The 27,325-nt window shown below is 45.4% G+C and overlaps 1 protein-coding gene across 1 annotated transcript in view; it reads right to left on the bottom strand.

Annotated features, from left to right (window-relative positions):
• ABTB3 (ankyrin repeat and BTB domain containing 3) overlaps positions 1-27,325 on the bottom strand; it is a 317,959-nt gene that overhangs the window by 114,313 nt on the left and 176,321 nt on the right. The window contains 2 exon segments of the mRNA XM_077761965.1: positions 531-735; positions 16,778-16,927. Coding sequence (XP_077618091.1) covers positions 531-735; positions 16,778-16,927 — 355 coding nt within the window.

The raw sequence follows: 27,325 nt of genomic DNA, 5'->3' as shown, positions 1-27,325 counted from the left end.
AGAAGCTGAGTCTGAGGGAGTGTCCTCTCCCTCCCTTCCTCCCTTTCCCTTGAGGATTCTGCTTGAGCCAGCCAGTCTCCTGGCCACCTTCGGGGCCCCCATCAGCTGAGCAGGCTTTTATGGTTCCCCAAGGGAGTCCCCAGGGCAGCCAGGAGGAAATGAAGACATCTCCCACCCAAAGAGCTGGTCTCCCCCATCGCTGCCTTCACAAGGGGGCCACCCTGCACAGCAGAGTCCCTTATGGCTCCAGAATCAGCAATAGACCTTTCTGACCTAGGCCATTTTTATCCCAAACTGGATCAACCCTGCGCAAACCTATTTCAAAGACCCCATCTGGGTCTCAGACACCCCACTGGGGCACAAGGTTCCCACCCGGACCCCTCCAGCGAGTTTCTGTGCAGTTCTGATCACCAGCATTGTTCCCCTCCTGCACCCTGGTGCTACCCTGGAGGAAGCACCCACCCACTGCAAGGCGGAGTTGGCCAGAGGAGCTCCTCTCTTTGGCCATCCGGGGCCAGGGCGTATCTTACCTTTCCACCTGGAGGTTGACTTTGGAAGGCTCCACGTTGGGATTTTCCCATTCCATTTGCGGGCAGTGCATGAAATAGCAAAGCGTGTACAGGGCCTCTGGCTCCCAGTAGAGCGCCCCCTGCTTGTGGTGCAGGGGGGTGCCGTTGCCATGGTGCTTGGCATTGAGGGGCTGCAGGTGATGCATTGCTCGGGACACCAGGTCACCTGTGGACAGAAGTAAGACTTCAGATCCTTGTTAAGGCAGCCATGACTTGCAGAGATGATGTGCTGAAGATCTCTGCAGAGATTTTTAAAAATATTTTTAATACTTATTTATTTTTGAGAGAGAGAGAGAACAAGTGGGGGAAGGGCAGAGAGAGAGGGAGACACAGAATCTGAAACAGGCTCCAGGCTCTGAGCTGTCAACACAGAGCCCGACGTGGGGCTCAAACCCACGAACTGTGAGATCATGACCTGAGCCAAAGTCAGATGCTTAACTGAGTAAACCACCCAGGCACCCCTCTGCAGAGATTCTTTTTTTTTTTTTAAATAGTTTATTGCCAAGTCGGTTTCCATATAACACCCAGTGCTCATCCCCGCAAGTGCCCTCCTCCATGCCCTGCAGTCACTAGTATAGTCATGGACTACACTGTCTCTTGCCTCTGAGCCTATGCATATGCTATTCCCTCTATCCAGAACATTCTTTTTCTCTGCTTCTCCAGGCTAACTTTTACCAATCATCCAGGCATGAGATTATATATTAACTTCTCAAGGAAGTCCTCCTGGAAACTCCCCCACTCCCCTGCGTGTTTATCACACTGTACTTTCTTACCGCGGCCTTTAGAGCAATGTGTTAGGATGGCATTTCTTTGTCAGGTTTCCCAATGACAGCAACTCAATCTTAAATGACACTATACTGTAATTCAACTCATCTTCACAACACCCTATAGTGGGTCCCTTTATAAATCCATTTTACAGATGAGGAAACAGAGGCCCAAAGAAGTCAAACAACTTTTCAAGGATACATGGCAGGCATAAGCGGCAGAGCCAGGATTTGAACCCAGGTAGTCTGGCTCTAGAATCCACGCACTGAACCATGCTCCTGGAGGGCGGGGGCTCTGTCTTACTCTTCTCAGCACTAGTGAGCCCTGGGAACACTCCAATCTTTCCCCTCCTTTCTCCAAAGGGAACCAGGCTTCTCTTTCATGAGCCCAAACCTGCAAGCCCCCAGGCTGGCCGCATGGTGGGGATCTTCCTGGTGGGGAGGTTGGCTGAGCCAGGAAGCCCAGACTTTTCTAGCCTCAGATGTTGTTTCCCAAACTTGGGCCATTTGTGTATCACCTTCTCAAGTGCAACTACATCCAAGCACCATCTGTGCCATGATTTACTCAATTTTAAATGAATTCATTTAGGTTTTTTTTTAAGTGTGGATGTCTAAAAGGGAAATGTTCTGTCATAAATGGAAGATCAGTATCGCTTGCCATAAACAGAAGATCACTATAAAAGTTAATTCAATGAAAACAAAATCGTATAAAATTAATTTATAGCTGAATCCTGGTCCTGTTTTCTTTTGTTATAAACAAGTGTTAGAGAAGTGTTAGGGCTCATACCAAATACAGCCTTTCTTCTTGAAGCAAAGAGAGAGAATTAAAATAGAATTTTTTATTTTTTCATTATTCTTATTTAAATTCTAGTTAGTTAACACAGTGTAATATTAGTTTCAGGAGTAGAATTCAGTGATTCATCAATTACATACAATACCCCGTGCTCATCCCAGCAAGTGTCTCCTTAATTCCCATCACCCACTTATCCTATCCCTCACTCACCTCCCTGCATCAGACCTCAGTTTGTTCTTTATTGTTAAGAGTCTCTTATGAAAACAAAAAGAGTCTCTTAGAGTTTGCTTCTTTCTCTCCTTTTTTTGTTTTCCCTGCCCACATGTTCATCTGTTTGGTTTCCTAAATTCCACATATGAGTGAATAAAATAGAATTTAAAAGGATCACTCCATGACCAATGTTATTGAATGGACTTCTCTGTTCCACTCATCCAGTGGAATGTGCTGCACACTTTGGGAAACACTCATCTGAGATATTTGTGATGATTAATTTTTTTTCTAAAATTTTAATGTTTATTTATTTTTGAAGGAGACAGACACAGTCTGAGCAGGGGAGGGGCAGTGAGAGAGGGAGACACAGTATCCGAAGCTGGCTCTAGGCTCTGAGCTTCAGCACAGAACCTAACGTGGGGCTCGAACCCATGACCTGTGACATCATGACCTGAGCCGAAGTTGGACGCTTAACCGACTGAGCCACCCAGGCACCCCTGTGATGATTAATTTTATGTGTCAGCTGAGTGAGGCTATGGTGCCCAGTTGTTGGGTTAAACACGAGTCTTAGGTTCCTGTGAAGGTATGTTTCACATTAACCTTTACCATTTAAATCAGTAAGTTTTGAGAAAAGCAGACTACATTCCAAAATGTGGGTGGTGAGCCTCATCTAATCAGGTGAAGGCCTTAAGAGAAGAGATGTTGTAGAAGAAGGAATTCTGTTCTCAGGCTCAAGACTGAAACATCAACTCCTGCTGGAATTTACTGCCCCTCTACCCTGCCCAGGAAGCCCCTGGTGAGGGAGGGAGACTGTCTCCCCCACTCCCAATCCTCCACTGCCTGGTTGAAAGCAGGCCTACAGAGCCCACCAGTTCTGTCATCCAGCTGTACCTTTTAACATGACACTTTGACCTAAAGTCCAAAGCCAAGAAAGTGAGGCTCAGTGAGAGGCAGGAGTTTCTTCTCTGAAGGTCCAAGGCTCACTTTCTAGTCTGAGCGTGGGGCCATCTCAAAAGAAGACTGTCAAGAGGGCCATTCAACACTCTCAGGGGACTCAACTATGGAGATGAGGTCTCAGCTAAGGGTAGAGATTGCAAATATTCCCCTTTCTATTCCATGTCCATGGCAGACATGGTTAATCAATCCCAGAGCTCTTATGCACTAAGATGTAGCCTTTAAATCCTTCTTGAGACAAGATTCCAAGTGGCCACTATTTCTGATAGGAGTTTTCAGTGGAAAGGAAATTTCCATGTTGTCAGAGTCCTAAGGCCTTAGTAGGTCAACCTAGCCAGAGTACAACCCACTAAGCTTAATAACTGGACAACAAGCAGATGCAGGGGATGAACAGAGAGCAGTGGGGGATTGCTTCCCTACACCCCTCTGCATCTTGCCATGCCTTGCTCAGCGCCTGACCCTCTTCTCTCCATTTCCTACAGCAGGAAAATATGCCCAAGAAACTAAATAAAAAGAATCAGAGAAGGGAATTCTCTTTCAGAGGTAGGTGGGGAGGGAAGACCCCAGGGGACCTGCAGATGGAAAATATGGAGAACCAGTGCTCAAAGTTAGGTAGGAGTCAGGGGAAGGAATTCCAATCCCAGTTCTGCCACTCATCGGTGTACAGACCAGCAAGTGGCTTAACCCCTCCAGTGGGGAAATGATACTCCCCTATCAGGTGGTTGTGACGGTCACGTGCAGAATGAGGAAGTGCCTAGCACACTGTTGGCACCAAATAAGTGGCTCTCTTAGGCTCGGCGCCTGCCTGTTCTTCCTTCTCTCTGGATGGTGAGAGCGGGAGGTTGGGTGCCTAGGACATGAAGGGATAGTCTTGCCTGGGGCCTGACCCAGTGCCTGACTTGCAGCTTCATGCTGAGGTTGACATTTTTAGGAATCAATGCTACAAAGCTCCTCACTCCAGGCCTCTGTTTGGGGTGCATTTAGGTCCTTAATTTCTTTTTCTTCCTTCCTCTTCTCTCTACCCTTTCATCTTTTAGAAACATTGCTCCTTGGGAAGGAGGAAAAAAGGAAGCCAGGTGCCTGCTTCTAGGCCGGTAATGTCAGTCTGTCTCATAAGGGGCGGCTCTACCCACTGGTAACGTAAGAGCCCAATCGGCGAATGTTGAGGAGGAGCCTGGGAGAAAACAACAAGATCGCAGGTTTGGGGTGGGATTGGGCACGATGGCAATGTTTTGACTTTTCTGATGAGGATGATGACATGAGGTAGACAGGTGGCAGCAGAAGTGGGAACCGTGATACGCTGAGAACCCGCCACCAGGCCATTTATGCGCTTTGCAGTTTAATTATATAAGAACCATATGGGACATGCGCCCACTTTAGAGATGGGAAAATGAAGGCAAGGGGCAGTTGGCCCAGGTGTCATTCAGGAAATAGCAGGCTGTGACTCTAACTAGGCTTCCAGGGCTCACGATCTTGGTCAGCATACCACAGTCCCTCCAGAAAGGCACTTGTCTAGAATCTCCCTCAGAGCGTGGCCTTTGGAAAACTCTGGTGAAGAGTTTGAGACCTAAATCCCAAGTCTCCCAAAACATATGCCATTGCGGAGTCCATGATCGGTGGGGGGCTCAGGAGATGAGTCAGCCTCTGGTGACAGAGCAGAGCTTCCAGCTGGGGGGGGGGTCTCAGAGTCCGACAGGTCTGCAGGAGGGCGCAGAGGCTGATGGGTCCGTCTGCATAAATGACCCTGCAGACTCTTGGAAGATAAACTGCCCTAAGGGAAGAGAGCCGGAAGGGGCGTGTGAGTAACCAGCAGTGATGTAGGCAGGAAGCTGGTCTGCAACCAACAGAAGCCTGGTGTTTCAGATCAGAAACTCAGCCCAGGCGATGGCAGAGCTGAAAGAGCTTTCCTTGGAAAGCTGTAAAAATGGGTAGGAGCCCAGCAGCTGGGCTCTGGGGCCATAGATGAGGTTCTGATGGGCAACAGCAGACACAGATGGTGCTCCCGCGTGCAGGATACTTCTGAGAGCTTTATACACATTATACCCTTTAGGCGCCACACAAACCAATGAGGTAGGTCCTGATAGCGTGTCTATTTTACAAATGAGGAAACTGAGTCCAGGGAAATCATTGGGCTAAGTCACACTGCCACTGAGTGCAAGAACTGAGCATCAAACTACTGCCATTTGGGCCTCTTCGCCACTGTATGGAGGTAGGAGAGAAGGGATCTTCATTCACTGATAGCACATCAGGAGCTCCAGACATCATGGCTGGCTCAGACACACCCAGAATTTTGGTAGAAAAGCTCAGCCCATGTTTAACTGGCATCTGTCGGTAACCACATCCTTTGTGGGCACAGAGTGGGGACAAGCCACAGAGGCCCTGGCAGACAGGGCCAATGGCCAGAAGTTTTGGAAAGGACTACAGACTTTCCAGTTCTGCCTTTGGCTGTGAGGTCATGGTTCTCAGATGTGGTCCTAGCCATGGGCAAGGCCAAAGTGTGAGATTTCACACAGATTCATGGGAGGCCAGGACTTCAGGGTGAGCAACAGCAAGGCCGGAGGAAGGGATGGCTATATGTGAGATGCCACCTGGGGACTCTCAAAAACTGCTGGGTGATTCTCTTGCCTCTGGGGACGTGTCTAGTAAGAAGTTGCTATGGCTGAGGTCAAAGAGGCTGCTGCCTGTGTTCTCCTCTAGGACTTTGATGGTTTCCTGTCTCACACTTAGGCAGAGGCAAGGGAAACAAAGGCAAAAATGAGCTATTGGGGCCTCATCAAGATAAAAGCGTTCTGCATAGTGAAGGAAACAACACTTAAACTCAAAGTCAACTTACAGAATAGGAGAAGATACTTGCAAATGACATGTCTGATAAGGGGTTAGTACCCAAAGTCTGTGAAGAACTTACCAAACTCAACACCCAATAAACAAAGAATCCAGTGAAGAAATGGGCAGAAGACGTGAATACTTTTCCAAAGAAGACATCCAGATGGCTAACAAACACATAAAAAAAAGATGCTAAACATCCTCATCATCAGGGAAATACAAATCAAAACCACAATGAGACACCACCTCACACCTGTCAGAATGGTTAAAATTAACAACATAAGAAACAACAGATGTTGGCGAGGATGTGGAGAAAGGAGAACCCTCTTGCACTGCTCGTGGGAATGCAAACTGGTGCACCCATTCTGGAAAACAGTATAGAGGTTCCTCAAAAAGCTAAAAATAATACTACCTATGACCCAGCAATTACACTATTAGATATTTACCCAAAGGATACAAAAATACAGATTTGAAGGGGCACACGCACCCCAATGTTTATAGCAGGACTATCAACAATAGCCAAACTGGAAAAAGCCCAAATGTCCATTGACTGATGAATGGATAAAGAAGATGTGGTGTGTATATATATATATATATGTATGTATATATGCAATGGAATACGACTCAGCCATCAAAAAGAATGAAATCTTGCCATTTGCAACAATGTGGACAGAGCTAGAGTGTATTATACTAAGCGAAATAAGTCAGTCAGAGAAAGACAAATACCATATGATTTCACTCATATGTGGAATTTAAGAAACAGAACAGATGAAAGGCAGAAAGAGAGAGAGAGGGAGACAAACCACAGGAGACTCTGAATGATATAGAACAAACTGAGGATTGATGGAGGTGGGTGGGAGGGACATGGACTAGATGGGTTATGGGTACTAACGAGGGCACTTGCTGTGACGAGCACTGGGTGTTGTATGTAAGTGCTAAACCACTGAATTCTACTCCTGAAACCAATATTGCACTGTATGTTAACTAACTAACATTTAAATGAAAGGTTAAAAAAAAAAGCCACAAAAAAACTGTTGTGTGAACTTTTCAGAGATGCTGGATTTCCAGTAAGTTTGCACTTGGGAGGCGGGGTCTGAGGGGGCCCTCCCTCACCCTGAGGGAGGTGCTGGTGGAAGGATTTGGGTTTCCCAATAACTGTCTCAGCACATCACTCACAGACTTTTAGGAGGAAAGCTGAGCTGCAAACAACAGGGAGATTGGGGCGAAACTGAGGGGAGAAAACCCCCCATTAGGAAAACCTGGCAATCACTTGTTTCTACATAGTAGGATGCATGGTAACCTCTGGAAGGAGAACAGGGAAACTGCTGGGTGCTTCGCCAAAATAGCNAGTGTTATGTGGAAACTAATTTGACAATAAACTATTAAAAAAAAAAAAAAATAGCAAAGACCCAGAGACTCTGAGAGCTGGGTGTGGCCTCCGAGCTGATCCTGAGTGTCCTCCTGGGTGTCGTCTCTGTAGCATGCAGCTGTGCGAAATGTCATGGTCACCACTGTTATGAAGTGTAGTAATAGGTGCCATTCATTGAGCATCTACACTGGGCCAGGGATGCCAAGTAAGCACCTCACAGGCACTGTTTCTAGTCCTCATGTGCTCTGCAAAGCACGCATTATGTTAGATCAGTTCTATAGCAGTAATCTGCAGCTGGGTGGATTTTGCCTCCCAGAGGACATTTGGCAAAGTTTGGAGACATTTTTGGATGTTATACTCAAGGGCCTTAGTATAGCACCTTAGCATCCTATGGATAGAGGTCAGGGATGTTGCTAAACATCCTACAGTGGACAGGACAGTCCCCACAACAAAGAACTTAGCCCCAAATGTCAATAATGCCAAGGCTGAGGAATCTTATTTTACAGATAAAGAAACTGAGGCAGACACAAGAGTCCAACCTGGGTCTATCTGACTCTAATGACTGTGCCCTTCACCCTACACCCTACTCTTAGGCCCAGTGCGGCTGTACTCAGCTCCAAATCCATGCTGAAGCATCTGGCATGATGTAGCCAAAGTGTTAATGAAGGCTCCTTGCCCTGATATAGTAATTCCATTTCTGGGAGTCCTTCCCAATGTTAGAACCCAAAACGCAACAAATCTTTATGCACAAGGATTTTCACCCAACCTTCTTTATGGGATCCAAAATTTGACAAAGAAATATATGTTTAAAAATAACAGTGTGGTTAAATAAACTCTGGTACATCTATGTTATGAAATAATAAAGTTAGGCAGTCATTAAAAATGTTTACACAGAACTGCAAGACCACACAAAAAATCCTTCTTTTAAAATGGTTCAGTTGGCGCAAAAATGAAATTTACAAATCTCATACTGTGAGATCAGGATTATGTTATTTATTTATTTATTTATTTATTTATACTATTATTTTTTAAAATTTATTGTCAAGTTAGCTAACATTCAGTGTATACAGTGTGCTCTTAGTTTTGGGAGTAGATTTCATTGCTCACATACAACATCCAGTATTCATCCCAACAAGTGCCCTCCTCAATGCCCATTACCCATTTCTTCCCTCCCCCACTCCCATTAACTCTCAATTTGTTCTCCGCATTCAAGAGTGTCTTATGGTTTGCCTTCCTCTCTGTTTGAAACTATTTTTCCCCTTCCATTTCCCCATGGATTACGTTATTTAAAAACTCTGCACTGAATAAATACCAAAAAAATCTCCCCCCAAAACAAAACAAACAAACAAACAAAAAACAACCCCAAACAACCTCCAAAATAATGACTGAAGATTTCTCTGTCTAGTGGGACTGTGGGAGGCATTCCCTTCCAGCTTGTGTATAGCTTCTGAGTTTTGAGTTATGGTATGTGCTAACTGGCATTATCAGGATAACAAGCTTATCAAGGTGATACGTTTTCTTTCTTGTACCTTCCATCTACGTCAGGCTGAAGTATCATCTTTCCATCTGCCTTTCTCAAAAGCTCTCGTGAAAAAGTTCAGAACAAGAAAACTCACAAGGGAGTGGAGAAGAGAAGGTCCTTGATTTGGGCCCCTGTACCTCCCTTCTAGTTCCCCAAGATGCTGGGACACCTTTGACCTTGGCTGGGCTAACCATCTCTTCTGAGCATCATTCAGCTAGCCCTGCACTTCCAAGTTCCTTGCTTCTGCTCCTGTTTTCTCACCCTGGAGTGCCCTTTCCCTTATTCTCTCAACTACTGAAGACCTTTAAGGCTGCGACCAAGTATCACTTCTTCCATGCAGCTCTCCAGGATGCTCCCAGTCAGAATCCCCTCTTCCCCTGTGTACCCACAGTACCTGCTAATAAAGTCTAACATGTTAGTTGTTTAACTCTGTCATGTTTCACAGTTAATTGTTCACATGTCTGCTTCCTCTACTGAGCCTGAAGAGCAGAGACTGTGCCTCACTCATTGTCTGTTCCTGGAGGGGCAGGATGTGTGGTCAATAAAAACATGCTGTCTGGACTCAGACTGCCTGAGTCTGAGCCTTTGACATGCCACTAACTAGTTGTGTGACCTTGGGTGAGCTATTTAACCTCTCTGTAAATGGAGATTTTTATAAACTAATGGATTTGTTGGGTGGATAAAAATAGTACCTACCTTATAATATTAAATGCAGTAATGCATATAAGTCACTTAAAGCACTTGAAGTCTAGCACATCCTAAGTGCTTAATAAATATTTAACACTATTTCTTTTTTTCTCACCATCCATCATTATCATCATCACCATCATTATCATCATCATATCACCACCATTACCATCATCATTACTACCATCATCTTTATCACCACCATCACTTTCATCATCACAACATAACACCACCAGCACCATCATCACCACAATCATTATCACAATCACCACCACCATCATCATCATCACTACCACCACCATCATTATATACCCAGCACCATCATCACCACCATCACCACCATCACCATCATCACCACCACCGCCACCACCACCATCATCACCATCACCACCACCATCATCATCAGCCTAGTTCCTGACCAGAGGCCCTAAGGACATCTCTGAGGAGGCATGGCCATAGGAGATGGAAAGGCAAGGATTCTGCAGTCATTAGCCCCATCCTCAACCCCCACCCTACACATATGTAGAGCACATATCTGCTGCTCCGCCCATCAGCTTCGTGAACTCAAAACAACACATACACTTGTCGCTGGCTGCTCTGAGTTTGGGCAGCTGCAGCTGGTTCCAGAAACCTTACAGAATCCACTTATAACCAGGTTTCCCAAATGTCAGCCGTGGGGTGAATCACCATCAGGACTTCTCTCATATCTGTGGGCTGCAGGTACAATTTATCTACTTAATATTTTTCTTTAAATGAGCTCATTCTTTCACTCATTTTAAAAGGAAGCTTCATATGAGTGCCATAAAGGGAAAACCAATATTTTTCTAGTGCTCATGAAAAATTCATAGCAATTAAAAATAAAAAGTGTTTTGTGTATCACCTACGATCATCTCCTGTCCCACCCATGGGAAATGCTGCTGTAGACTCAGGTTATGGGAGCAGCTCCCACTCACCACCCCCCTGAATGCCAGACATGATCTCCCAGGACAAAGGGCTGTATGTTCCCATGGTAGGTCCTTCTGAACAAAAGACAGCAATGGAGGCGGAACTTCACCTTCTTCCTTCCTCTCTGTCTCATCCACACTCAGCTGGCACTTTCTACAATACACTTTCAAAACCTCCTATATTCATCCTAAATAATATATTCAACCTCCTAAATAGTCATCAAATATTTATTGAGTCCTACTGTGTGCCAGGCATTGTTCCAGTTCTTGAGGATATAGTGATATTTTTAAAAAAACAACAAACCTTTCAGCTGTCATGGGTTTACAGTCTTGGTGGGGTGGACAGAAAATACATAATTAAACATACAGTATGTCGGTGGTAATAAGAGCTATGAAGAAAAGTGAAGCAGGAAGATTGTAGAGAGAGCAGTGGGGGAGGGGGGATGGGGAGGGGGCAGTCACAGGAAGGCCTCTCTGAGGAGGTGACATTTGAGTAGAGGCCCGAATAAAGTGACAGAGGAGTTTTGTGAAGATCAGGGGAAGAGCTTTCCAGGCAGAAGGGGCAGCAGTGCAAAGGTCCTGTGGTGGAGTGGAGTTTTTGAGAAATACCAAGAGGCCAGTGGCCATTTTGCCACCTGAAAGGGTCACAGGTGCATCCTAGGGACTGGAGGCAGGGACTCTGTAAAGAGCCCAACTACATTCCAAACAAGGTAAGAGACCCTCTTGTCCAAGCAAAAAGGACTGAGGTGTTGTTGTTTTTTTTTTCTTTCTAGAGATACTGAGGAGAGATCACCCAGAAACTCTTTTTACTCACTGTTGTAAATTAACGGCCCCATTTTGGTTGCCTCATTGAGTGGAAGAAACAAGTTCACAGTTTAGTGTGAAAAGACTACAGGGAGAGGCATTTTACAATGAGGCTGTCATTTCCTCCTCTTCAAGCCACAGAAAGTAAACACTATAATTAATGACTGTCCAATGGGGTTTCACGGGGAGCTTGTGCATAAGGCTGGGACATCAGGCAGATGAGACCTCAGAGGACACAAATGTGGGATTGAATGGGGCCAAATGCAGAGGCAAGTTGTTTCAAAAGTAAAAAAATAAAAAATAAAAAATAAAAAAGCCAGGACCTCTGCTTTTCTCATGGCCTTGCTAGGAGAGACTGGGTGGGCTGGCTTCCCCCAGATCTGTTCACTGGGTCATGGAAGGGGTGCCTGAAGGGACTGCCCACCAGTCTCTAGGTCAACTGTGATGTTCAGCACATCACTGTGTAAATTTTCTAGGGCTCAAGTTAAAAAAGTCTCCAGCCTGTGTCAGTGTGGAGGCCTCTGCAGCGTCTTCATTTAGCTTTGTACTCATATATTTCAGACATATGTAGGGTTAGGTCCAGGTCTCTAAGATCAAAATCCAGTTCCACAGAATATTTAATATTTAAAAAAAATTTTAAGTGTATTTATTTTTGAGAGAGTGAGCAGGGGAGGGGCAGAGAGAGAATCCAAAGCAGGTTCCAGGCTCTGAGCTGTCAGCACAGAGCCCGACGCGGGGCTCGAAGTCACAGACTGTGAGATCATGACCTGAGCCGAAGTCGGATGCTTAACTGACTGAGCCACCCAGGCGTCCCTCGAATATTTGATATTTAAGGGGACCCTCATCAAGAGTTCCCCTCATTTTCTTCAGGTCTGTTTCTCAGACGCATTCACTGTGCATCATCCCGTTATTCACTGACATGCGACAGCGATTTCCCACACTAGGAGTGATCAGGTGCTCACGATGCAAAGCTGAATTGGAACACAGCAACACAAGGCAGAGAAAGAAAAAACTGGATTTGAATGATCACTGCCACTTACTAGCTGTGTGCTTGGGAAAGACATATATCCTTCCAAGTCTTCGTTTCTTATCTGTGAAATGGGAATACCTTTAATCTATTTCAGACACTTGGTACACGGTGGGTGCTCCAGAAAGAGTGGATGTATGTTCACCCCAAGCCATAACAGGCTGGACAAAGACAACGGCTCTGGACATCCTGATTGATCAAGTTCTGAATTTTAATGTGATGCTCTGAAGCTATAGGCAAGGGTTACAGGGAAAAGTCTCAGCCCATCTGGAAAGAATCCTTTGTGACTTTGTGCACCTCCGATTATGGAGAACATCCACGATCCATCCTACAGAGCAAATGGCAGATCCTCCGAGCTGGAAGGGATACAGCCCTTACTGCGCCTGTAACAGGTAGAAACATCCAATGGGCTTTTCCCAGAGGGAGAGCAGTCTAGAGGCGAGGCGGGAAACCTCTGGCTTGAGAACTGCACTCAGTCCCAGGCCCTCTAGCTCGTGGGTGTGACTGATCTTAGACAAGTTGCTCATTCTCCTCTTGCCTCGTTCCCGCCAGTGTGGACAACAGTCGTTACACTGGAAATAATTCATGTGGCTTTATCATAGTTTATCACAGCACCATAGTTATTGGTTCAGTAACAACAGCTGCTGCTATTATTATTACTGACTACTAAGAAAACCATGGGTAGGGGCTCTGCCCTTGACCCCGGACAGCCTAATTCCAGAAGAGCAGGGATGTCTGGGAACAAACTTGCTCCATCTCGCCTTTGCAGAAAAAGAGTAGCTTCTGCACTCCACACTGGTAGAGTGAGTAATCTTTGAATATGAAGAACGGCTCTCTATGTACACAGAGAGAGCAAGGCTTGTATTGATTCAGACCACAGAGCAAGCCACTCTAAATTATAGTCAGATCAGAAAAGAAGGCAATTTTATTACCTCTAGTCACTGAGGTGGCTTATCAATGTGCTTCTGCACACACATTCTGTGGGGCTGACTTAATGAATGTACAAAACCCCTTTGTAATTAGCAGCACCCCATTTGTATGCCAACAATTCATATGTGAAAGTCAACATTCAATGAGAACGACAGCGTCTAATTTACTGAGCAAATTGTCCTTAAAAACAATTTATGCGGCCAGCCGCTCCTGCAGGCTGCCTGCTTTGGTGAAGTACAGATTTATTTAACAAATCCTTTCTTAGAAGAGTGCCAGAATTCGGTACGGCCCCAGCCCAGGTGCTAGATGCTGAGAGGGATCCTTAACAAATCCCAGAACAAACATTCGAGATGCCAGTGTAGAATCGGTGAGTGGGGTCTTTGCAGGTTATGCCCATGCAGACACAACCCCACCCTGGAGGCTGCTTGGACCGTCTACAACCAAACCCCTGGGGAGCTGTTAAAATGTAGACATTCTCTTATCCCTTTCCAATTACAGAAGGTGTTTCAAAATACCATTTACACACATCAGTACCTCAACATAAAGGGGTCTTCAAAGCTGCTGCTAGGTTCTGTTGTATAATGTGCTAATAAAAGGATAGAATGACTACATCATAATTTTGATTTAAAAAATTTAGTAGCTGAATTTTATTTATTTATTTATGTATTTTTAATGTTTATTATTTTGAGAGAGAGACAGAGCACGACTGGGGAAGGGGCAGAGAGAGAGGTTGACACAGAATCCGAAGCAGACTCCATGCTCTGAGCTGTCAGCACAAAGCCTGATGCAGGGCTCAAACTCACGAGTCATGAGATCATGACCTGAGTCAAAGTCGGCTGCTTATCCAACTGAGCCACCCAGGCCCCCTCGGCAGCTGAATCTTAATACAAGTAGCGTCCTTTGTAAATGTCTGCACTTATTTCATGCATTTAAAAATATTATTCTGAGGCAGGGTCCACAGGCTTCACCAGGCTGTCAAAAGGGTCCATGGCACCCAAAAGTTTAAGAACAATAGCTGACTGGTAGGTGAAAGACCCTGTGATTGGTGGCATCTTGTGATTTCTGAGTTTGATGAGAATGGAAGCACAATTTCCAAATTCAGGTGCAAGGAAAGTAGCTCCCTGATGAGCAGAGAGCTCATGATGGCTTCCATTAGCTATGTCTTCTCTTTCTGGAAGGGCATGCTATGCGCTACACAGAAGATTCCTGTCCTGTGTATGGGGAATTCCTTTGGGAAGAGGTGCAAGTTGCCTTCTGGACCTTGAATCCTTTCATGGTTCAGAATTTTCTAGAATTTCACACCAACTCATATTTTGACATAATCCAGCATATCTGAGATCAATGCTCTGGTCCCATCAGGAACACACAATTGAGTAGTTTGGCAATCAATTGAATCAGAAGTAAATACATTTTTATTATTTTCTTCTGAATGGCCAGACTCAGGGTGCATAAACATGGCAAATTACTGCTCAAACTTGAAAACACCCCACCTTCCTGAAAATCCCTCCCTTCTCTCTGCCTTTATGCTCCTCTCTCTCTCCTGCCCTCTCTCTGCCTCCCTCCCTCTTTCTCCCTCTGTCTCTCCCTCTCCCTTCAAAGTTCCTAAGTGCCAGGCAGTATTCTTGGCATTGGGGTTATATCAGTGAACAAGTAAATGTCTCTACTTACTCTCTGTAAGAATATATTCTAGTAGGGAGAGAGAAACAATTTTAAAAAATAAGTAAAATATAGAGTGTGGCTAGGTGGAGGGGGAAGGGTAATGATTGCTAATGGTCACCAAGTTTCTTGTTGGGGTGATGAACACTGGTGTCTAAAACTGAGTGTAGTGATGGTTGGCACACCTTAGTGAGTAACTAAAACTCACTGAATCACACGCTTTGAAGAGACGAACAGTATATAAATTTTATCTCAGTGAAACTGTTGTTAAAAAAATATATGGGGGGGGCACCTGGGTGGCTCAGTTGGTTAAGCATCCGACTTCAGCTCAGGTCATGATCTCATTGCTCGTGGGTTCGAGCCCCGCATTGGGCTCTGTCCTGACAGCTCAGAGCCTGGAGCCTGCTTCAGATTCTGTGTCTCCCTCCCTCTCTGCCCCTCCCCCACTCACAATCTCTCTCTCTCTCTCTCTCTCTCTCTTAAAAATGAATAACTGTTTAAAAAATATAGGGGTTAAGGGTCTTCAGGGTATTATGATTTTGGGTGAGACTTGAAGGTAGTGAGGGAGCCAGCCATGTGGCTATCTGAGGGGGAGTGGTTGAGGAAGAGGGAACAGGAAGTACAAAGGTCCTGAGGTATGGCTGCTATATTCAAGGGAAAACAAGGGACCAGGATGGCTGGTGTTCGGGGGGCCTTGGGAGAGAGTTGAGGAATAAGAGAGATAAGTGCGGTGGCTTGGAAGCAATTATAAGAGCTTATTTTAACTTTTCCTATGGGTCAGATGGAAAGCCAGTGGAGGATTCTAAATAGAGGAAAAGATGTGATCTGACATATGCTTTGTACAAGCATTTTTAAATTTCTTTTTTTAATGTTTATTTATCTTTGAGAGAGAGAGAGAGAGGTGGGGGAGGGGCAGAGAGAGAGGGAGACAGATGATCTGAAGAGGGCTCTGAGCTGACAGCAGAGAGCCTGATGCAAGGCTCGAACTCACGAACCGCAAGATCATGACCTAAGCCGAAGTCAGCTGCTTAACTGACCCAGTCACCCAGGTGCTCCCCGGACATATGCTTTAAATGGACCTCACTGGAAATCAACAGTGAACAGCCATCCTTTACAGACCATTTACTGTGTGTCAGCCACCATGGCAAACCCCCTCTATGAGCACTGGCTCACTGAATCATCACAGCTATACTTTAAGTTAGGTACTATTGTTTTTATTTTTCTTTTTAAATTAAAAAAAATTTTTTTAAGTTTATTTATTTATTTTTGAGAGAGAGAGAGCACAGGTAGAGGAGGGGCAGAGAGAGAGGGAGGGACAGAGAGAGACAAAGAGAGAAAATCCTAAGCAGGCTCTGTGCTGTCAGCGCAGAACCTGATGTGGGGCTCGAACTCACAAACTGTGAGATCGTGACCTGAGCCGAAATCAAGAGGTAGATGCTTAACCAACTGAGCTACCCAGGCACCCCTAGTTTCTTTATTTTATGGAAAAGGAAACTCTGAGGGTCAGAAAACGTTAAGAACTTGACTTACAACAGTGACAAAGTCAGGAACTTTACCAGGCCTGTCTGACTCAAGCCCTTGCCTTCCCCTACAGCTATCACGGTGCAGATTTCGGCACACGGCCTGTGCTCCATAAAAGGTGTCACCTGGTTGGTTACAAAGCACCGTCCTGAGGGCAGTGGCACCTCGGGCACAGAGAGGGCCAGAGAGCCGGTGTCCACTTACTGAGCTCTGCGATGCTGCCCACGCGGGTGGCCAGCAAGGACTGTTCGATGGTCCTCAACTCCGACTGGCTGAACATGGGCAGCTCCCCCGGCTTGTTTGTCCGCTGAGGGTCTCTGTGAAGGTTCAGGCTGTCTGGCAGGCACAGCACCCCTGAAGTTGGCGGGAAGAGAGAATGAAAGAAAACAGACTGTTATTTTTCAGTGAAATGGGGAGCCGGGGTGGGGAGGGTGGGCACAAAAACCTTGCACAAGTTCAAACCACACCAGAGTTGGTGCCACAAAGCCAACCGCGAAGCCAACACGGGGACCAGGGCTCTGAACTCTTTTTAGAAGAGATGACTGGTTACTTGAAAAGATTTCCTCAAAATCCTGACCTGCGGACTTTAACAAACATGTGGGTATTCATCTGCATGCACACATTGCCAGGGGATACAACACAGAACACCCTTTCCCCCTCCAGCCCAGCTTCTATCTGTTCAGAGATGCCTCTTGAGAAGCCAGTGATCACTGTCCCACTCTCCCTCCCAGAGGCAGCTGCCATCCCCAAGTGTCCCTGAGCAGAGGAGTTGTCTCTGCTGACAGTTGCTATTAGCCCAGCAAACTTAACTCTGGGTGGTTGGGCTATTAATTTGTTAGATAAAACTCTGGCTTTCTCTGTGGAGCTATATGTCAGGAGGTAGAAGAGTCTCCATGGAGTTTTATAACTTCATGGTGAAAAATCTAGGAGAAATCCCTGGAATCTAATTATTTCTTCCCATCCTTTCCATTCCATGAACATTTAGCAAGAGCCTGGGAACTTGCTTTGGTTTCTTATTTAGAAATATTCACTTTTCCCTTCACCACCCAGAAGTTCCTATGCAGAGCATGCTTTTTAGCTCCTTGACTTTGGGCTTGGCTAACTGGCTTACTTTGGCAGAAAGTATATTAATGGACATGATGGAACCACAGGACTGAAAGAACTTGTACGGCTGAACTTGCTCTCTTGTACCTCCACCATCATCATAGGAAGAACATTCCCTTTGCTAGTCTGCTAGTCAAAGGGGGGGGGGGTGAGAAGACACACAGAACAGATCTAGTACCTCTCTGTAGCTTAGAGCTGCTCCACGGAAACAAACACATATTTGGTATGACTTTGAGATCGTGTGGGTTTTATTTATTTATTTATTTATTTTTGTTACTCAGCATTGTTATGGTGATAAGTAACAGATACAACTACCAAGTGCAGATCATTGAGGACACAATGACCAAGGCAGGTGGGTATTGTGCTATGCTAGGGGCTGAGGATTCAGTGATGGATAGAATACACATACTCCCTGTCCTCAGTGGGCTCATAGTCTAAGTGAAGGAGGAGACTGCTAACACACATAACCATGAAGCCATATGGTACATGCTCTACAGCAGAACAGGAGGAATGAAGGGGTGTCTTAGCAGGGATCTGAACAATGAGTAGTTGTCAATAAATAGGAAGCATTTGTTGAGAGCCTACTCTACTCCCAACCCTGTTAGAGGGTTGCATTTTGGAGACACAAAAGCAGCAGAAGACATATTTGAGTAGTGCATAAACTAACCAAGGAGCTAAGACTGCCAATGAGAAAATAACATGGGGAAAATACAAGAGTGTCAATATACAGGTGCTGTGAGACTTAAGCCAACTGGAAGGGTGAGTGGAGACAGACAGAATGCAGAGGTCAGCAGTTCAAGCCCAGTGCTCAGCCTGCTTGAAATACAAAACCTCAGCAAACAAAGGTTCCTGCTCTGCAGATGGGCAGGTGTGAGGTGGTACTGGTCACACACCACTTCTGACCCGTGTTGCCCAATTAGTGACTCTAGACACATTGAGCCAGTAACTTTGTTCCACGGTGTTTCCCATCCACACCTAACAGGATGACACAGTGGAGAAGGCAACACTAGTAGATGATTTTTGGATGAATACCGAAGAAATGGTTGAACAATGAAAATAAATAGCCACTGGATTTTAATATTCTCATAATCAGGAAACTGGTCAAGTAAGTGTCTTTCTAAAATGGCTCTCTATTATTTTTCAAATATTTGATTATGATTCAGAATAAAAAGATATTTTATATCACAGCCCAGTGTGTACACACACACACACACACACACACACACACACACATCACCACCACCACCAGTACCACCACCACCACCATCCACACACACTTCTCATGTTTTCCATGAAAAAAATCTCACAATCCTTACTATGTATGATACACTGTCATTTTTTCCCTTTTCACATCTCTTCTATCTTAATAAAAATGCTGGTCTGCAGCCCCAAAAATGATCTCATGATCCACTAATGGGCCATGATGAGCAGTTTGAAAACACTGTGGACTGTACCAGTACACAACTCGGCATTAAGTGGGCAATACAGATTCCCCGTTTGCTGGGCACTACCTAGTGCTGTGCGGATGGAGACGGGATCCCTGCATTTCAGAAACCCTTAGCCTTGCAGGGAAGATAAGACCTTCACGGAAATGCCCAACATCCAAGGCGGGCCTCCTGACTGTCTCCTTTCCCTCAACGGGTGACTCATCTTCCTGTTCAACCCAGGCTGGGATGCCCTGAGTCATCCTTGCTTCCTCCTGTTTGCTCACCTGCTGAGACATTTGGTCAGAGGCCAAGTTGAGTAGCCGTTGCCATGGCAATGAATGTTGGTCCAATCCCTCATTGGACGTCCCCAGTGTCCCTGACTCAGAAATCTACTACATGTGGAGAGCTCACTGCAGATGGCACCAGGTGACCATGACCCAGTGGGGTAAGGAGCCCAAGGTTCCAGGGTATGAGGTGGTGGTCAGGGGGCTTCACAACAAAGGTGATCCGTCTTCACAAGAGCCCTGAATACTGAGGGGGACAAAAGTTTTCTAATTCATAGTACAAGTGACCCTTATATGTACTCACGGTATTGCTTTCTTGCAATTTTCATTACATGCAGCAAGTTCTCACTTCCAACATGCATCTGAAATTGCTTCACACACTGGATGAGGTATAAGCAAATGGGGTGGTCTGGAACCCAGGGCTTTAGTCCTGGCTCTCACTACCTATCTATCGATGTTTAACTTTGGGCAGGTCACAGGGGCTCTCTGGACCTCAGTTTCCTTTTCTGTGACAGAGAGGTCATAATAATGGCCTTGTCTCCCTCAAGAGGTTGCTGGGGGAGAGCAATGAAATGGGATAATGTGTATTAAAGTATTTTGCATGTGTTGAGCAAATATTAGGGGCTCAACATATGTTAACTGTGATGAAAATCAGTTAATGTGTATAAACCCAGTTTTGGACTACTTTATGCTTTATAATAAGAATAAGTAATTTCCTTTGGAATTTTTCCTCCTTTTTTTAGAGGGTTATGAAATTTACATGTGAAAATATAATTATTCAAAGAAGCTTTGAAAACTAGATCACTGAGATTTAATAAATCTATGATCGATCTATTACGCAAAGATCATATACCAGGGTTTTCTTTCTTTTTTTCTTTTGGAGGACTCTGTAAGGGATATATGCATACACTGGAATTATTTATTTTTTGTATAAAAATCAACTAGGTCAATAAGAAGGTCCCAGCATGCTATTTTAGTGTCAGACGCAGGCCTGAGCTTTGGACTACTCATCAATTTCCGTTACTGGAGCCAAGGAGAGCCCCGGCCTGGCGATTGAGACTCAAGTTCGAAGACAGGGGGACCCAGTGTTCAAATATGACTTCTTTGGATCTGGAGGAAATAATCTCTTTGGGGAGCAGGTGATCATCAGCTACTGTTAACAATGAGTGTGAAGAGGTCATGGTCTCCCTGAAATTCTCTTACCTTGGTATGGGTTGTTCATTTATCTAAGCCAGGGAAATTCTTCACTTTCTCAAAAGGGTTGGTGGGTCCTAAAAGATGATGAACTAATGCTTTTGAATGTCCATACTCCCAGCTACAACCAGGTCTCTCTGCCCTGGGACTGGCTGTAGGTGGGGTGGTGTGGGTCTGGCATAACCATGGGCTCCAGTCACGTGGCAGCCTCTGTGCAACCTGGACAAAGAACTTCCCAGGTCCCCAGATTCCATGTCTGCAAAGAGGGGTTAAAGTATCTCCTCCATCAGTTTATTGTGGTGATTGTACAAGATAATACATATACTTAAAGCCTCTGGCCTATAGTAAGCGTCTGCTAAATATCCTGTTCCCACAAATGTGCAGTTTTGTTTATTTAATGTCTGGATTCAAATAGTCTTGAGGATCATCTTTCCAAAATCTTGTGGGACTGGAGACAGACAACCTTTTGGTTAGGTTGCTTAGAACATAAAATATGAGAACTCCTCCTCCGGGCCAACCACATGGGCATTCTGTCTCCGATGGGGACAATCAGGGCTGCATTTCTGCCTCCCTATGTGCCTACCTTCCTATATGCATAGGACAGCCCCATGGCAAATATAACACCCCCCTCCCCGCCCACATCCCTTCTCTCCTCTCAGCTTCTCTCCAAGTCTCCATTCTATTATTGGATCTGGAAGCCATTTACCCACCAAGAGAAAACCAAATAAGACAGCCACCAGCCCTCAGCCATTCTCCTCCCAATGATGTTGGTGACGACAGTGATGGAGGAGTTCAAGGAGATTATGCACGTCTTGGCACTCAGTACACAGGCTTGGGTTCTGCTTTGTCTGTCTGGCTGCAAGAGGAGAGAACAAATTCTCCAAGCCTCGTCTGCCAAGCTAGACCTTGTTTGCTGCTCAGTTATACCCAGAATTTAAAGTGGAGGGTCCTGGCACCAGTACCAGTTTTAAGAAACAGGAAGGAAGCAGCTGGCATTCAGCACACCAACCCTTAAATGGGTACCAGCGAGACCTGGCCAGGTTCAGATTTCTGTGCTGCCAAACCCCAGCTGTGCAGCACAGGGCTTGTGACTTGGCTCTTCTGAGCTTCTGTTTCTCCCTCTGTAGGCTGTCTGAAGCTATCTACTGCATAGCATGGCTGGGAAGCCATAATGGGATAATATATATGGACAACCTGGCACAGAAAAGGAGTCAATGAATGTTTGCTAATAATCCAAGTGAAGTTCTTTGAAGCTAAAGATTTAGTAATTCAATAACATGATGCCAGAAGGCTTTCTTTTACTGTTAAATTTATTAAGGAGCAAGATAGGAAGTTATCAGATTTTTTAAAATATCTGCACAACTGGCTTGGAAACCCCTTTTTCCTTTAGGATACTTGGCAGTGGGAAACAAATTCGGGGCTGGCTTGGCGAACCCATTCGTGTGTGACAGGCATGCCACACTCCAATTAGGATAAACCCAGACCATGGCTCATTTTTTCTTTGTAGTGAATTTCATTCAAAGGGAAAGTTCTTAGGACTTCTGAAGTCAAGCCATCAAAAGAAATAAGAGGTATAAAACATAAAGATGGAGAATTTTCAGAAATGGGTTCAATAACATGCCCATACATGGAGCCTGAAGTACATAAATGGAATAAGCACGCTGACCTTGAAAGAACATGAAGATACTTATGGATCAACCACAAACACTGAACCCCACGAAGACAACAGGACACTTTTCTGTCCTCAAAGGCTCCTGGTTGTCAGGAGAGACAGACCCAGCACCAAGTGAGACGCTATGAGGGATGGATTGTGGCAGAGGCATGTATGAGGTCTCCCAAGGGGAGCACAGTGAGGTGAGTACACGTTGGCCCAGGAGCTTCTGGGAAGTTTCCCAGGGTAGCTTAACACTGGGGCTGGGACTTGGGGAAGCAGACATCTTATAGCAGTTGAGAGTGTGGAATCTGGAGCCCAAATGAATCTCAGGTTGAACTGCAGCTGTGCTACTTTACAGCAATGTTGCCCAGGCTTCCCTCTTCCTCGGTTTCCTTGTGAATAACATAGGCATGGTCATTGTGCAACCTCATAGGGCCACTGGATGATCAAATAAGTAAACACATGTGAATCCTGGCCCCTCTAAACAGCTCAGTAAATAGCTCACTATAATATCTCATGATGATGATGATGATGATGATGATGATGATGATGAAGAAGAAGAAGAAGAAGAAGAAGAAGAAGATTATGATGATGATGATGAGAAGGACATTCCAAAGAAGAACAAAGGCCCAGAGGCATGTGCTCTGCGTGTAACTGGTTGGAGCAGAGGGAACAAGCTGGGAACAGAGTGTGTAGGAGGAGAGAACGAGAGGCAGGGACCATGGAGGGCACTGGGCTAAAAAGCATCTAGACTTAAAAACTAAACCTTTACCTTCCAGCCACCATGTTTCTCTCTTCCCTTTCACAGCCAAAATTCTAGAAAGAGTAGTCTGTACCAAGTATGTTCATTTTTTTCCTGACCCTCGTTATCTCTAAACCTTGTCATTGCCATTTCTGCTAAATGCCCAGCAAGTTCATATTCATCCTTCAAGGCCCAGTTCAAATGCCACTTTTGAGATCCGAAGGCTCAAAGAAGCTAGGGAGTTCCCAGTCCACAGAGGGAGATCCTGAGAAATAAGGAAACTATAGCTTATTGTAGCCGATGTACCTACTGCATACTGAGGCAGAGAAAGGCAGGGACAAGGTAGGGTCACAAAGGAGGAAGTGGCCCAAGGTGACACCAGAGTCTGCCCTCCCCATATGAGCCAGGTGCAGCCAGCTTTCCCTAGCAGTCAGCTCAGGAACAAGGGAGCGAATCAGAACCGGAGTTTGGGCATGTCAGCCTTGAGAGCAGGGCACAGCGGCAGCCATGCTGTTATTAAGGCACCGTATGTGGTATGAGGCGCACAGAGACAGTGAGGCAATGGTGTAGTTCTAACACTAAGAGCATAATAAGAAAATCAACTGTTACAGAACTGTGAAGAAACAAAAGCAAAATACTCTGTTCATTCATTCATTCATTCATTTATTCACTCAGTGAGTATTGCTTGAGCACCCACTAGGTGCTAGGTTGCCCTTCTGGGTACTGGGAATCTCATATCAAAATACTGGAAGTCCTTGCTCTCTTGGTACATGTGTTCCAAATACATAAGTAGAATATGTAGCTGGTTGGGTGGTAAGTGCCATGGAGAAGAGATGAGCAAGAAGATGGGGACTGCTGGATCTGGGAGCAGGTCCCTCGCACCAAGAAGGGGCCATTCAAAGGCAGACATGAAGGAAGTGAGCATGTGAGCCAGGCTGATATCTTGGGGGAAGAGCAAGCCAGCAGAGGGGTTCATAAGGGTAAAGGCCCCAAGAGGGGTGGGCTTGTCTTGCTGGAGGAAGGAACAGGGAAGGTGAGGAAGTAGTAGGCAGTAAAGCCAGAGAAGTGCTGAGGGCAGTTTGGGTTGAGCCTCGTGGGTGACTCTAGACTTTGGCTTTTACTCTGAGCAAGATGGAAGCCCCGGGAGGATTCTGAATAGAGAAGGGATGTGCCCTGACCTTTTTGGAGGGTCACTACAGCTGGCGGGTGGAGAATAGGTGGCAGGAAATGGCCAGGGCAGGACCACAGCAGTAATGGTGGAGACTACCAAAGTGATTCTCCATACAATGTGAAGGTAAAGCCAGTGGAGTTGCTAATCAGGTGTAATGTGTCAGAAAAAGAGAGGAGCTGAGAACAGCTCCAGGGTTTTTGGTCTGTACAATTGAAAGGATGGATTTGCCACTTACCAAAATGGGGAACACTGTGGGAGGGGAAGATTTATGGAAAGGATCAAGAGTTCAGTCTTGTTCAGTTTGAGACACTGTTGGACACCCCAGAGGAGATGCTGGGCTAGCTTTCTTGCTGTCTCTCCTCACCTCCCATGAAGCAAACCCTCATCATGTAAGCCCCGTGGTGGTTTATGCTTTTCCCCTGTCTTTCTTCTTCCCTGTCCCTAGGGAGCATTATTAAATATCCTTGAAAAATTGTTGGATGCCTCCTTTGCCCTCCCTCCTCTCCCAGGGTTCTCCCTTTATTGCATTATCCTTGCAACTTCTCCTCTAGAGTCCTGAGCTATGTCCATCTCATAGGGGCTTAGAAGGAGAAAGAGACTCAGCTTTCCTGTCTCTGTAATGATGAGTGCTTGGGGCCATGCAGGGTTTGTGAGCATCTGCTTTGGCCCCTGACCCCTCCTAAGGGGCATTTTAGACTTCCAGCTAGGTCTTGGGTAGCTGTGGAAATAATAGAGGCCAGATTTTAGAGATCATCTGGTTCCTAGAGCATGGACTGTGGCTTTTTGGAAGTTCTCTAAAAAATATCTCCCTTGCTCACTATATAGCAGTTATACTAATGGGTATTGAGTCACATGGTAGTGATAAACCTCAGTTCTGGGTGTGACTGACAGGGAAGTTGTGTGTTCGAGTGTTTTGAGTTAAAAACTGGTCTCTGATGTTTCAATAAACACATGGCAACAGGCCAGAGTGAAATAATGAGGAGGCAGAGACTCTCTAGTCTTACATCAAGGTGGCCATGCATCTTCCTCTTGGACACGTAATGCAAATTCACCCATCAATCTACCCACTCAACCATCCATTTATCCATCCATCCAAACTTCTGTTTATGTAATGGATGATCATTTAATCAATTAAAGGGTAATTAATTAATTAAGGGTTTTTTTAGTATCTACTATGTGCTACACATTGTGCTAAGTAATGGAGATTCAGCAGGAAACAAAACATAGCAGCACCTCTTGTAGAGCTTAATCTTTATTCGTCTATCAATGCATCCATCCATCTATGCTTCCTTTCTCCTTTCCTTCCTCCCTTCTTTCTTCCCTTCCTCCCTCTCTCCCTTCCTTCTTTCCTTCTTTCTGTCCCATATAATTTGCCAGGTTGGGATTACCATGAAGGTAGGACACAGACCTTGTCCTTCAGAAATTCATAATCTAATGTGATAAGTACACATGCTCATGAGCGTCACAGGTGATATAAGAGAAGTCTGTACATGCTACACAGATGACACAAATAGAAACTGGATATTCCCGCCTGGGTGGTGTGTCAGGAAAGGTTTCATAGATGAGCTGACATAGGATCAGTATCAAAAGAGGAGCTGATGTTCACTAGGTGAACTGGATTAAGGGTGAAGGAGAGAAGGGCAAACCAGACAAAGCAGCAAAAGCCAAGGCATAGAGGCAAGAAAACTCCTAGTGCACTGTAGGGACTATAATAAGCTGGGGCGCTGGACTGAAAAGAATCACAGTGAGGTGGTGACTAGGGAGGGAGGTAGAGACTGGATGGTGGATGGGCTTGAGTGCGCCTTGCTGAGGGACTTGTACGTCATGAGGAGGGGAACGGTGAAGTCCCCTGGGAGGCAACTCTGATGCCTCATTTGTTGTCTCCACGAGGTCAGGACTCATTGCTAGTGTTGTGGACAGAATAACCATCAAACACTCAGATTTGTCCATAGTCAATGGGAGATATAACAGAGGCAAAGAATTTGCCTCTGCCCAGAATGGCACTCTGCTCAGGCATCGGACTCAGGTCAACATGTTGCCTCATATCATTCTTTGCCTCTCAGATCTTCTGGACTCAGAGTGCTGCCTGGGGGTCTTTTCTGGCTCAATGTATGTCTAAAATTTGACCTCTGGCTTTCCAGGACTTTTTTTTTAATAGTTTATTCTCAAGTTGGTATCCATATAACACCCAGTGCCCCAGTGCTCATCTCCACAAGTGCCTTCCTCCATGCCCATCACCCCCTTCCCCTCCCAACCTCCATCAGCCCTCAGTTTGTTCTCAGCATTCAAGAGTCTCTCATGGTTTGCCTCCCACGCTCTCTCCCACTATTTTCCCCCCTTCTTCTCCCCCACGGTCCTCCGTTAAGTTCCTCCTAATCCTCCTATATGTGCAAACATATGGTAGCTGTCCTTCTCTGCCTGACTTATTTCGCTCAGCATAACACCCTCAAGGTCCATCCATGTTGCTACACATGGCCAGATTTCATTCTTTCTCATTGCCATGTAGTATTCCATTGTATAGATAAACCACATCTTCTTGATCCATTCATCTGTTGATGGACACTTAGGCTCTTTCCATGTTTTAGCTATTGTGGAGAGTGCTGCTATGAACATTGGGGTACATGTGCTCCTATGCATCAGCATTTCTGTATCCCTTGGGTAAATTCCTAGCAGTGCTATTGCTGGGTCATAGGGGAGTTCTATTGTTAATTTTTTGAGGAACCTCCACACTGTTTTCCAGAGGAGCTGCACCAGTTTACATTCCCACCAACAGTGTAGGAGGGTGCCCGTTTCTCCACATCCTCGCCAGCATCTAGAGTTCTCTGATTTGCTCATTTTAGCCACTCTGACTGGTGTGAGGTGGTACCTCATTGTGATTTTGATTTGTATTTCCCTGATGAGGAGGGATTCTGAGCATCGTTTCATGTGTCTGTTGGCCATCTGGATGTCCTCTTTGGAGAAGTTTCTGTTCATATCTTCTGCCCATTTCTTCACTGGATTGTTTGTTTTTCGGGTGTGGAGTTTGGTGACTTCTGTATAGATTTTGGATACTAGCCCTTTATCTGATATGTCATTTGCAATTATCTTTTCCCATTCCATCGGTTTCCTATTAGTTTTATGGATTGTTTCCTTTTCCTGGACTTTTGATACCCACTTGATCCTTCTCCATTTCTGTC

Source organism: Crocuta crocuta, unplaced genomic scaffold (assembly GCF_008692635.1).
Source record: "Crocuta crocuta isolate KB4526 unplaced genomic scaffold, BGI_CrCroc_1.0 scaffold193, whole genome shotgun sequence".
NCBI lineage: Eukaryota > Metazoa > Chordata > Mammalia > Carnivora > Hyaenidae > Crocuta > Crocuta crocuta.
Note: the sequence above shows the minus strand (reverse complement) of the source record. Positions and strands in the feature narration are given on the sequence as shown.